Raw genomic sequence first — 13,364 nt, forward strand, 5'->3', positions numbered from 1 at the left:
GGTTCGGCGCCGAGAGCCGCGCGCGCCGCCTCCGCGCCGAGGGCGACGCGCTGCGGGAGCGGCAGGAGCCGGCGGCCGCGCTGGACAAGTACAACCAGGCCCTGGAGATGGGTGAGCGCGGGGCCGGCCCTGCTGCCCCCCCCCCTTCTCTCCTCCTTCTCCTCCTTCCTTTTCCCTTCTTTTGAGGGGGTGGGGAGGCGGGGGGGGAAATGAGGAACAAAGGGGAAAACGCCCCCCGCCCCGGCGCAGGAGGCTGTGCCATGCCTAAAACTGTCCCGGGAGTTGGGGCTGGTGGTGGCCGTGGCGGGCTCGTGTGAATGAAGCTTTTCCTTTTTTTCTTTTTCTTTTTCTTTTTTTTTCTTCCGCGATGAATGGTGGGAGAGGTTATGCTGGAGCGAGGGAAGTTAGAGTGCGAAGTTTTGAGAATGAATCCTGTGAGTGCTCTTTTTTTCCCCCCTCCCTTTTTTTTTTTCCTTGAAGTGAATTGCTATTTTTTGCCTCGCTGTTATTTTTGTGCTCGCTCAGAAGGTGTCTTGCGTTTAGCTGCCTGCAGTTGATGACTCATTATGCAGTATTTCTAGAAAATCCTCGTTCATATTTGTGGGGAAACCATCTTTTATTAAAGAATACGCTGTAGTATTCCTGCTAAGCCTTGCCATGACTTCATGGAAGAAACTGGATTGTGGATCAGATTCGTGAGCCTTGAGCCACACTGCGTTTTCAGCAAAATGCAGCAGTTGAGAACACTTCCCTTAAAGCAATAAAATATGAATACGTATAGAGGATCGGAGATTTTCTTTTATCCTGTGCTGTGCAGAATATTCGAGGTAATTCTGTATTTCCACTTGTGGAGACTGCCTGTGTTTTGAGTACCTGTTTGGATAAACAGGCATGCAATATTTTATGTGCAGAGTATTCTCTTAAAAACTCTGGGCTTGAGCAGAAGTGGAATAGTCTGCCTTCCCCCTTCTCTTTCAAACTGATGGCAGTCTTAGTTTGTCGAAACCAGATTGTTTTCAGTCTCTGTGCTAAGTAGTAGGCGGATTCTGTTCGCTCTGTTGTAGCCTGGTAGTATGCTTGTGTGTGCGTGCACTGTGCGCGCATCCTTTTTTGTTTGCTTTTCAAAGCAGTGGGGGTGGTACAGCACAATGAGCGTCTAAAATGCCTGAAGAGGCAGAGAGCTATGAATAGCCAGAATCCCAGCAAATCCCCTGGGACCTACCATTCCTCCAGTCTGACTGTGACAGATAACTGATTTAATTGGGAGAGGAAGGGTAAAGAAAGCCTCTGTAGCATTCACAGAGACAAAAATTGTGCCGCTAAATCTTTTCTCCTGTAGGTAATTGCAATGTAAAGAGAAATTTTATTTCTTTTGTGGATGGAAGAACTCCTTTTGTACGTTGAATAAAATTGCTGTCCTCATTCCTGGCTTTTCATCTAGGAGCAAATGGCTGTGAAAAATTTTCATTGTTGGCTGGCTATTATGGACAGAAACAAACCATTATTGCTAGTCCTTGACTTAGTTTCATTTTTTGTCATGGTTGCATGATATGAATCAGAAATACAGGAGTATTTCTGGAGTATAGTGCATCATGTGGCTCAACTTGCAATTGATGCTGGCCAGAGAAACTGTTAGTTCTGCTATTTACTTCACTCTTATTGTTAGACATGACAAGCTTTCAGTCGTATTCAAGTCTCTCTATAAAACTATTATACGGTTTAGCCAAAGTAATCCCTGTTAAAGTAGGGCAGGACAGAGAGCTCAAGAAAGAAGGTGAAGCAGAGGGAGGAGAGGGGCTTCATGTAGGTCATTGGCTGCAATGATTTTTTAAGTAATGCAGTCTCTCAAAAATTTTGGGTCCAGGGTCCCATTGCTGAGGAAATGGCATCTAATAAATGAAATAAGTAACTGTTTGGCATGACTTTTTGAGAATTGTTTTGTAGTGTTACATGTGCTAACGTTCAAGGATGCATGCTGCAGCTGTGATAGCAATGTGCTTCTTGCTGCTTTGCATGGAGGTAAAGAGAGTTAGAAGGACTTAAAGTGTGCTTATGGCTTTCTCTTGCAGCCTGTCCTACCCTTCTCCTGTCCCTGTAGTACCTAACTCCAGTCACAGCTGCTGTACTTCAGGGTCTTGAGATAACTCCCTCATGGTGTCCCTGTTTCAGTCTTCTGTGACTTCAGAGTGTTCAAACTCCTCACTCTGCAAATAAGGCTAAAATTGCTTAATATGACCCCCCCCCCCCAACTAGTTAAAAATAATAGCAGGTATCTCTCTAGCTTTTGAAATCCTAAAACCATAGGCTGACAACATGTTGCAACTTCCTGGTAGCAGATCCAAATTCCTGTTGCTGAAGGGCATACACCCCCCATCCCCCAAACACTGACCTTTTTTATTGTTTCATGTGTACTGGTTGTGACTTCTCACAGTTCAAACTGCTGTCAGAGTGTGATGTTCATTTAAAATTTTACCATGTGCTCATCAGGTACTGCCTTTTGGCTTGCTAGTGTTTGCGTTATTGCTTTCCAGCCAAGTAGCACAATAATAGGAGAAAAAAGAAAAACATGACTATTTTCTTCCTGTTCGGTTACCTCTGAAGTATTAGCATATGGGCAACTCAAAGCCAATATCAGGTATTTAAGACCTTTAATTTATGAGAGACCCCGTCCCCCCTTCCAAATGCTTATGGATTACTACTGAGAGTCAAGGGTGTGTGTATTTCTTCATTTAAGAAAGTGAAGCAGAGAACTGAAAGGCACGTGAACAGATTGATTATACGATTGTTGTATAAAGTTAGCTAAGACTCCAGGCTTAGAAGGAGGTACTGTTTGGTGGGGTTTTTGCTTGTGTTTCTTGTTAAGTACCTATCCTACTACATCTGCTACAAGTGGCTTTGTATGACTACTGCTGTAATATTAAAAGGTGTTTTCCAGTTAGCGATCAGTTCTCCCATATTCTGGTTGGTGACCTTTTGTCTTCTAATTTGCTTTTTAATTCTTGAGGTGCTTCAGTGCTTGAAGTTTGCTACAAGCTGACTAAATTATAAAAGCCTCCTTTCATGTAGCCTTTTTCTTTCCAGTAGAAATAGGAGTATCTGCCACCTAATTTCAGATCTAGAGGTCTGTATGCCTTAAAGTTGTCAGCTTTTTCCAGGTGTACTAGTTAGTCTTGTAAAAGTTTACTTCAACCTGTAAATCTGCTCCTCCTATGTCATTAAACCGTCAAATCAGCAGTGCCACCACTTCTCCACTCTACTATGAGAGTCTGTCTATCTGTATATATAAATTTTTTTTTTTAATTCAGTTCTACTATTTGATCCTTCCAGTCCTCTTAAGGTGCCAGCAGCTTGGTGGTCTCCACTATTTTAAACAAAGTCACTTGATTCTTCACTGTCATAGACATTGGAATAAATTCCCCGTTATGGCAAGGTATCTAATTACCACAACTTCAAAGCAAATGCATGTGAGGCCACTTGAAAGGAAGCATTTGCTTCCAACTGGATTACTCTTTGTGCCAAGCTTTACACTGTTCAGTCATTATAATATCAAGTATTGCCCAAATCTCTATTCCATGGCTGCTTGCCACACACACACACAGTTCTGAGAGGTGAGATACTGGAGGTGGGCTTCTCTGTGCCATCCCTGAATTTATTCTTCTGTTTCTTAAAACGAAGAACTGGCTTTCTGATTACATGAACAGGTCACTTAAAATATATTATCATATATGTATGTATATGTGTGTGTGAATACATCTGTGTGTGTGTGTGTATTCATTCATATATATATATATATTTTTTTCCTTAACACAATACAAAGCTAGTAGGAGCTGTTGTCACAAGTATTCTCTGAGGCCATAGAAGTTCCTAGGTGCCTGTTCCTGTCCCTGCAGCGTATCCTGCGAGTGCCTGGTAGTAGATACTTTTGCTCTCACCTGCTGTGTGAGATGAAGATGCTCTGTGGCGAGGCTATGTCTGTATATCTGGATTCACAGGCCCTTTAAGCTAGACACCTGAAACTGGAGGAACCAGATTTCAGTAACAAATTAACGTGTATTTTGAGAATGTGCTTTTAGGATTGTGATTTTTCTAGAAAGCTGTTCCCAATTACAGAGGTAGCAGGTGGCTGTTGCTTAATAGGGAAGCTAATGAGTAGGACTTTCCCCAAGTGAAGTGCATAGCTCTATAGGGCTAAAGACTGTATTGCAGGGGGTGTAGGGGGGAAGCAAAGTTCAGTCTTGGGGAGTGGTGTTTACCAAAAGAATATTCTGTTGTGTGCAGGCCAAATGGAAGCATATTGTACATTTCAAGCTAGTCTGTTGGTTTTAAAATTAAATTCTATATAGATCTGAGGGAGTCTGAGCTTTTTGCAGGGTGAGAGCACACTAGTAAGCAAATAAACATGCAAAATATAAGGGGAATTGGGTACTGGTGACTCATTCCTTCAGCTGCTGTTTCCCTGCACCTCTCTTCATATTGAGGCAGTCTGTTAGCATCCTGTGCCTTTCCTGTAAATAAGCCTGAAAATGCCTGCTCAGAGATAAAAAGCCCAGCAGTGCAGTCATCTTTGGGGTTTTTTGCTGTTTTTGTAACAGGGCTGTTTTCTGAGCAGAATTAACAATTAATTCTTCTGAGGTCTCCTCAGCTTGTGTGTAGCTCTGCTGCGGAAACTTCCCTGCTCAGAAGTGCCATTCAGCCTGCTGCGCGCGTGTGACCCTAATCCCGTAAGAGCTGCTGCGTGCAGAATTGCGTAGGGATGCATGAAGTCCTGTGGCGTAATTAAGTCGGCGCTRGCTCGGCATGCAGCGCAGGCTCCGTACCAAAAGAGCACGCCCGCTCACAGAACAGCCGTGCACGTAGTAGCTGGACATCGGCGTGCCCCGTGCCAGAACACATCGTTTCTGTCTGCAGCACGTTGGCTGTGCTACGTAATTACCAACTACTATAAAGTCTTCCTTTATAGGCTGCCAAGCATAAGAAGTGTCACTGTCTCTGGAGATCAATAAAGTCTCAAAGCACTCCCTCAGAGTGGCTGTTTTTACTTATGATATGCACACAGATGGACTTTTTTTTTCCTGCCTCGTCTCGCCCCCTCGTTGCCACGCGGCCCCTCCGTGTTTTTTTTTTCCTTTCTCCTAGACTTGCTGCTTTTTCTTTTTCTTTTTCTTTTTCCTCCTCTCTCCACACCACAGTGTGGAAGTGAAAGGGAATATGGCATAGGGTTTGCATGTGGCTGTTGGGAGTTTGAGCCTGCTGTGCTAGCCTAAGCAGAAATAGGTTTCTCCTGGTGGGGGGCGGAGGGATAGCTGGTGGATGTAACTGCTCAAATTGCCCAGCGTGGTTTTCCCCCCCCCCCCCCAGGGTTCACAATAAGACACTGGAATATAAAACACTCTCTGATGCTGCTGAGATTTAAAAACACAGTTGACAATGAGGATGGATGGGCACGTGAGGGTGGATGAGCATGCTTTTCCTCCTAAGCCCTCTATCCCTCAGAAACAGAGATCCATGTAAAGGACTGTGCAGGAAAAGGGGCCAAAGCAAGGAGGTGCATTTATCTGCACTCAGCATCCCACCAGTGGTGGAGCGCAGGGAAGAAACAGTGCTGCCCTTGGGGTGGCAGCTGGGTGCTGGTGGTGCTCCCTAGCATGTCTCCCATGGTGGGGAGCCCTGTTCCCCCTGCCCCTTGCCAGGGCTTCTTCAGGGCACCRCCAGAAACATCAGGTATGGGCTTTCTCCAGTGTGGGTGGGAAGAGGGGGATCTGCTTCCCTTGGCCAAACCTCAGGGAGAGAGATTTCTCCCTTTTTTATCCCAGCAGCGGTTCACCATAATTTGGCCTGATCCGAAGGAAACTTAGTATGGCCACTCAACACTAATTTGTTTTGTGGTAAAGCAATTCATGGGCACTTATCTGGTGTCTTCTAAATTCTCCCTTAGTATGAATTCAATTAAGGGGGGGTGGGGGAAGGCCAGAAGGCAGAAGAAAAGGGCCATAAAAGAAAAAAAAAACAACAGGCATGTGAGGACAATGCGTCAGGCCAGAATACCTTAGAGGACAGCAGTTTGGGGCTGGTTTCCACCCACCTTTCTCCTGCCTGGCACCTGGTGCTGTTTCCCATGGTGTGCTGGTGGCTTGCCAGCTCAGCCTTGCTGTACCCCCTACCCCTGCGTACATGGCAAGGGGTGCACATGCCACCTCTGTGCTGCTGCGTGGTGGCCACCACCAGAGCCCTGAGCAGCAGGTGACTTGCTGGCCATGCTGCCGGAGGCTGCTGCAACACCAGGGGGGCCCTTTTTGCCTCAGCATTGAGTATCTGCAGGCCACCTATGGCCCTCTTGTCCTATTTTATCTCATCTGGTCTATATATACAGTTGTTCGTGTCACTGTACGTTCAAATGCAGTTCTGCTGCTCCTAGTGTACTGGCTAGGTAGGTGGTAGTTCATGTGTTTGGKTTTTTTTTCCTTCCCTTCTCCCCCTACCCTTAGCTTCACATCAGATCAAAGGATAAACATCTACACTTACTAACGCTGAATTGCACACTAAATCTGTTGAGGAAAATGCAGGTTCCAGAGCCCAAACTTAGCTTGCTAAATAATTGGCGTGTTCCAAAATCCAGGTTTAGTGTGAGGTTGCCCTTTTCAAAGTGTGAGGCTCTGTTAACAGAACTGGTGTCCTATGCCATTGCTCATGTCTGAGTAGGGTAGGTGTTCTTTTACATCAGTAACCGTTAAATAGGAAAAAATTTTGTTATAAATAGAAAATAAGTTTGTTTTGCTGTGTCTTTGGACCTTCCATACTGGCCCTCAGATTGTTAAAGCTACGGTCTTTCTTACTTTAAGCGATGTTTTAGTGCAAGTGGATTTAAGAGTAACAGTTGCTGATTTTCCTACCGTTTGAATGCCAGGTTGTGGGGGCATACTGCTTTTGGGTGAGCGTGACATAGGTAAACTTTCAGCAAAGCATTCTCAGGGTTGGACTAAGTATTTCCACTGACAAGTTAAAATAGCTATGGGTCAGTGTTTTGCCGTGTCCCAAAAATTATTTGCTGAGGTGTTTTCCTTCCAAGTCTGCTCCTGAGTTGTTCCAGATAAGGGGGGAAAAAGATGAACACAATTTCTCAGTAAGCTGGTAGTGCTGTCACCTGTTTCTGGGGAAAGGACACTCTCCACCTGGTGCTGTCATACTGCAGAATTGTCAGGATGAAAGATCTTCCTGTGTTAGTCATGGGCCAAGGTCAGGAGAAGCAAAGAAACTACTGAGTCCGTCTGCAAGGGGAAGCTGCTGAATTCTTTCTAGAAAGCTGTGCTTAAATATTTCATAAAGATGACTAATGAATGTACACATTTTATTTACGTTGTTGTTTTCTTAGGGCCTGTGCTCCTTAGTGGTGCACTTATCTTGCACTGATGAGTCATTGTTCAAAGTGACATTGTTCAAGTGGTCCAAAGCACCTACGGGTGAATTGTGTGTATCAGTCCACTCTAATGGTCTCTTCTTTTTCGGGCTCTGTTTCTAGGAGATTGGTGTCAGAAGATAGGTTGACTGTCTTTTTCTGAGGTAGTAGAGAAGAGGTTGACTTGGTCTTCCTCACTTTCCAGTTTCCAGTTGTAAAGAAATAAGTCTCTTGGTTTTGTACCAGCCCTTTAAAAACAATCAATCAAAACCCCTCATAGACAACTGTCATGACTGTTGGAATGGCAAATGGTTCATCCGTTTTAGTAACTGATCAAAGGAATGTTTAATTTTTCAGCTAATAAATGAAAATGACTGCTAAATGAAGGATGAGAGGTACTCCTTATGCGATAACTCACAGAAGGGGACAAAACACATGGTAACTCCCAGAACAAAAACTTTGACTGTAATTTTTTTATTATTATCATTTTAAACCGAATAATGTATATCTGAATAGCAGAAAATAGGTGCTTTTTTCTTAGAGGATTTCTGCTGGTCAAGAAACTTGTTCATCTTCTGTAAGAGTATCTCTTGGAATTTGTTTTTTCTGTTTTATGTGTAGAAAAAAATGTGTAAATAGTGGAGTGAGAATTAAAGTTACCTAGAGACTGTTGCAGTAGTCTGAGTATTATTTTTACATAATATATTTTGCAAACTTCTGTTCTATTTATCTATTTATTTATTTATATAACTGAGCTAGTGCTCGAAAAAACAGTAGTAAATACTTCACATATGACACTACTGGAAACGTGCAGAGTACTTCAGAGCAGGAGCTCGTATTACTCCCGATTTGTAAAGAGCTTAAAATTTAAAACTCTGATCCCATTGTTGGAGCTCTGAAGCTTTTTCCACTCTCAGTTGGTTCTGTGGGAGGCAGGGGCTTCGCAGGGCTGCGAGACTAAGGGCCRTATGAGTCGCACGCAGACGTACTGCTGGAGGAACAGTAGATCCATCCTGGGCAGGAAGGGAGGCACCATGCAGTACAGTAAACCATCTTTGGGTTTTGGAGTGTTTTTGTGGGATTTTTCTTGTTTTGTTTGTTTGCTTGTTTTTCTTTCTTTTTTTTTTTTTAGTAGTTAACATTGCTTATGTAACTTAGTTAYGTACAAGTTAAAACAGAAGGGTTTCTTTTTTCTGTTTGAGTATGTCATCCAGATATAATCTCATAAATAATTGAACTACTTCCAAAAATTCCTCAAGCTTTCTCTTAGGTAGATACAGTTCCTTCTCTAGGATTGCTGAAGTCTTTTCAAACAGCATATTCTCTTTTTATTTTGCTGCAAGAAAGTATAACAGGATGTCTTTTGCTTTTGGAAGAAGACATTTATAGAACTGAATCTGACTTCCTAATCTGAAAATTAGTAGGATACTCCACCACTCTTTTTTTTTCCTTTACAGAAGTGTTAAGTAATCTGTGATATTTGAGGACAAAAGCAGTAGGGTAGTAGCTGAGAAACAAGCAGGCCTTTTTTACAACTCATTGCAAGAAGGGTAAATTAAAAGTCAGAAATTCCAGGTTGAAATAAGCTTGAACGGGAAAAAGGGAAGGTTATGGAGACATGAGGAGTAACTGGTAGAAATGTAGTTTATTTACTGATCATGACAAGAAGGGCGACTGTGTAAAATCATACTATGATAGAGTGTCTAGCTGTAAATTGGCATTGGTAGGTGTGATAGTGGCTGGTCGTGCCTGGCTGTGAAGCGCAAGCTGCAGTGGAGTTTCTTTGCAGTCAGAGATTCATGTGCACGTAGCACAGCTGCCCACTTGTTTGGGGTGTCTGGAGTCACACTTGTGCATTTTGAATATCAGTGCAGGTTTCAACACTCTTGTTTTGAAGCTTGCTTATTGTGTTTTCGTACTTCAGTCCATAGGCTTCTTGTTTTGGGACAGTTTCAGTACCTGCTGTTTAGCAGGATACCCGAGTTCTGATATAATATAAAATATTTAGCTGTATACTAGAACATTCTTGAATTGAGGACTTTTGCYATCACTTAATCGGTTTGTAAAGAAAGGTTGTCTTTGGTTTTACAGTAGTGGAACTGCAGACAAAACATAGGCTAGTGTAATTAGTCTGACATGCCTTTGCCTCATTAGGCTACAGGTATAATCTGAAAGTAAGAGCATGATGTTAGCTGTACTTTCTTCGTAGCAGCTTTTCTTCTGGGTAGTACACAGCATCTCTTACACTGTTTGTCCTGAGTAATCATGGGAGCAGTGATTAGCTGTGCTTAGTGGTGATGACAGTCCAGCTTTAAATAATATACAGAGCTTCCTAGCTGAGGACCTATTCAGTGAGCCTGAAATAAAACCACTGGGAATCCAAAGCATTTTGCCAGCACACACAAAAATGTGTATTTTTAAGTCTGGACTTTTCTCTTTCTGTAGAGGCTTCTGAACAGCAAAATAAAAAGAACAGAGGCCTAGAGAGAAGTTAATTTGTTCTGAAAATTGTATATTCTTAAGAATAATCAGGCTCATCTGTCACCTGTGTTCTTTTCTTTGGTTGAAGTGATAATACAAGGGAGTTTCTTATGATGACTCCCTTCTCCCTTTCCCCAAGATGAGTAGGTATCTAGGTAAGTGCACTGCAGGGGAAGGAAGTGAGAGGGTGGGTGTTCTGGGTTTTTGGGGGTCACGGGGAGAGAGGGGGTTGCAGTTTCAGTTCTGCCAGTGGGGTGGTGACTGTAATTTAATTGTCTACCCCTGTATAAATTGGTCTCTGCCCTTTCACCTCAGTGCACTGTGTGCTTGGATTACGCTTTTAGGGGTGAAATCCAAATCTTGCATGAACCAGCAGTGTAGTTTCTTAGTGCAAATGAATCATGCCAGAACACTCTGGTGGTAACGGAATCCGTTTCCACATATAGGTGAAGATAAAATGTTGGTTTGGGGTGGCTTTGGGAATTTATAGTGGATGCTTCTGTTCATTGATCGCAATTGCCTTCACAAATACTGTCAGTCAGTTATTTGCCTTACAGAGATGAAGATAAATACTTCGTATCTATATGAAGATAAAAAACAAACAGAAAAAAACTAGTCACAGCTTTATGGGAGACAAAATCTGTAGGAGGAGGTTTTTATTTCATTGCACCTGCTGTGGGTAGCACAGAATTTGCAAGAGGAAAYAGACTTTCAAATGTATACACCCAGCATTACTGCAGTTTTATGACACAGGCTCCACGCAGAGGATSACTCCTTATTCAGGTTGTAGCCTATGCGATGAATGGATAAACCAGTATACCACTTACATCTGGCTGCATTGCTTACACGGTGGAAATAGGTGTTTGYGGCACCATTGTGCTGTGAAACAATGTGCTCATTCTGAGCGGTAGCAGACTGTTACGTAAGGGATTAATCTTACTTCACTGAGCTCTATAACCTTGAGCGTGTTGTGGGAATGTACGCGTGTGTTAGACAAGTTCATGGACAGCTGGCTTGACGTTGTCCCATCTGATCCTATGTGGAGTTGCATCCTGCCTCCGTGAGCCTTCTCCTATGATGATTTTTTTTAAGGTATTGCTGAAGCTCCAGTGCCTATCCAGAACTTTAARTGTATTCACCTGCAGAGTACTATTCACAGCCATCTACCTCTTAATAATAGTTAAAGCTTATTCTATAGGACAGACAGGACTGGAAGAATGGACTTACAGAGAAAGAAGTGGATTGTCTGGATTCTGTGTGTGCTAAGACTTCTTGCACGCTTTATCTGAGGGTCTTCTTTTTTTTCCACCTGCTGTAAGACTGTCAGTGATTTAAATGCAGGGACGAATGTCCATGAAATTCAGAAACCTTTTTTTTTTTTTTTAATCCAATTTTAATGTAGGCTGAGAGTAAGTGAAAAAACATGGGCTTGCTGATTGCAGGTATGCATCATGTTCATGGTCCCCCTCCATCAGTTTTGTGAAGCTGAGTTAGTTCTTCATCTTTGCTGTAGAATGAAACTTTAGTCTAATGTCCTGAACGTGTTTACTAATTCTATTAATTGTCTTATCGAGCATCCTCCTTCCCCTGCCCCTCCAAAAACAACCAAGCAAAACCCCCAGTTCTTTTTTTGAGCTGACTTGTCATTCTTGCATGAAGTCCGGAGGAAAAATTAGCTCACCACCGAGTTAATTAACCAGATCTTGCTAATTTCTCACTGAACTGAAAATAGATGTTTCATATTATTTTTCAAATTTATGAAAAGGCTTTCAGTACTTAATTGTTCAGAATTGAATGCATAATATAACAAAGCAAACTGAACTTCTCTCTAGTGTAGAAGTTTCTTTGAAATGTGTGGTAGCTTTGCCCATAAAATTCTGAACAGGTTGACTCTTGGCAGAAAAGATTCAAGCGTATTTTTGTGATGATATTGTTTATGCTCATGCAGTTAGGAAATACGATTAGGATTGAAGTGGTTTTGAAGAAAGCATGCTCTTCTAGGAAGAAATGTCAGATAAGAAGGATTAGGGAGTTCTAGCAACTTTAAATTTGTTCTTTCTGTGATGAATTCCTGGAAAAAAAGCTCAATAGTAACTTATTACAGTAAAACTTTTATCATAATCTGCATTCTGTTTGGAGCATTCTGTCTGTAAGCCATATCTGCTCTAATTGTCTTTCTGGCACAAGGAGATTCTGGGGAATCCTGTTCCTCTGCCAGCATCCCTAACTCAAACAGTACTGTTTTTTGAATCTTGAATGCTGAGCATATCTGGAAAACTCATTTGGGGTGTTAGGCTTTGCATAAGGAGAAGTGCATTCTAATGAACATCTGCAAATGAGTACAAAGGTGATGTGAGCAGAGCTGAGGTTAATTTACTAGGAGGGGTGGAAAGTCAACATTTAGGGAAAATCTGAGCTGAGCCAGCTGTTTCATCTGTTTGAAAAAGCCGGTGATGGCAGTCCAGGTAGGCTATTCTGGACTGTTTGGAAGTGTCTGGGATGCGGAGAGCGCTTGAGTCCCTTGGCACAGGATGGTGCTTAGGCCAGGGGTTTGTCTCATACTGTGGGATTAAGGCTTGGAGTCGGGAAGTCATGTGAAAAGGTTCCCAGGACCTGTGGCTCAGAGGAAATCTTTGTGGCACAGCTGCCTGGAGCCACAGATCCTGGGAGCCTCTGCAGTGGATCCATGATGCTGACAAGAACATAAATTTTGCTGTGCAGCTGCAGGCTCCCAGAAGACTTTGATTCAGGAAATGCCATCTGCTGGTATTGTAAAAACCGTAGAATTTTCTATGCTTTTTTTTTCTTTTTGACTTGGTCTGAAATAATAAGTCATTTCATAAAAGAAATCTTTTTCTTTCAACTGCAGAAGAAATAAGGAGTGCATAGTTTTTAAATAAAATACTGCTTATTGTGAACTTACTAATAAACTTGACACTTTTTTTTTTTTAGTATACTAGTGTCTAGCAGCATCCATGAACTCTGTCTGTCCTCACACCTTCTCCATCTAGCTTATGAGACTAATTTATTCCCCCAACAAATGAGGTGGAGTAGAACAACTTGATAGCGTGGTACTTCAAGGATCCATGTAGTTATTTAAGCTGTAGCTGAGCATTCACTTTTTTCTTCCCACTTTCACACATAGCCGCAAGTAAGTTGGAGGCAGTGACATGGCACCAGCTGATGCCACAGAGACAGCTCTTTTGGGTGCCAGTCACACTGATGTAGAATATGATGTTTCAATCCATCTAAGTTTCTGAAATCACATAGCTCAGAATTTTTTTTTTTCCTGGCCTTTCATGTGGCATTGGTAGCTCACAGCTAGTAGTTTCCAGAATATAACCATGTAGGAAAACCCTGCTGCAAGCCTGCCTTCCTCTGGCATGGGTGTGGTGAGTCACCGAACACCTTGCTGAGCCCGGCAGAAGGTACGAGGCTGGCTGCAGTCCCCGACTGGGGCCAGCAGTGGGGCAGAGCTCGGGTGCCTGAG

At 42.8% G+C, this 13,364-nt stretch overlaps 1 protein-coding gene across 1 annotated transcript in view; it reads left to right on the plus strand.

Annotated features, from left to right (window-relative positions):
- Positions 1-2: 2 nt before the first annotated feature.
- Positions 3-13,364, plus strand: part of LONRF2 (LON peptidase N-terminal domain and ring finger 2) — a gene marked incomplete at its 5' end in the record, with an annotated part of 36,029 nt that continues 22,667 nt past the window's right edge. The window contains one exon of the mRNA XM_026066408.1: positions 3-111. Within this exon, the coding sequence (XP_025922193.1) occupies positions 3-111 (109 nt within the window). The remainder of the gene's footprint in view (positions 112-13,364) is intronic.

The sequence above is a fragment of the Apteryx rowi genome, unplaced genomic scaffold (assembly GCF_003343035.1).
Source record: "Apteryx rowi isolate R43461 unplaced genomic scaffold, aptRow1 scaffold_103, whole genome shotgun sequence".
Lineage (NCBI taxonomy): Eukaryota > Metazoa > Chordata > Aves > Apterygiformes > Apterygidae > Apteryx > Apteryx rowi.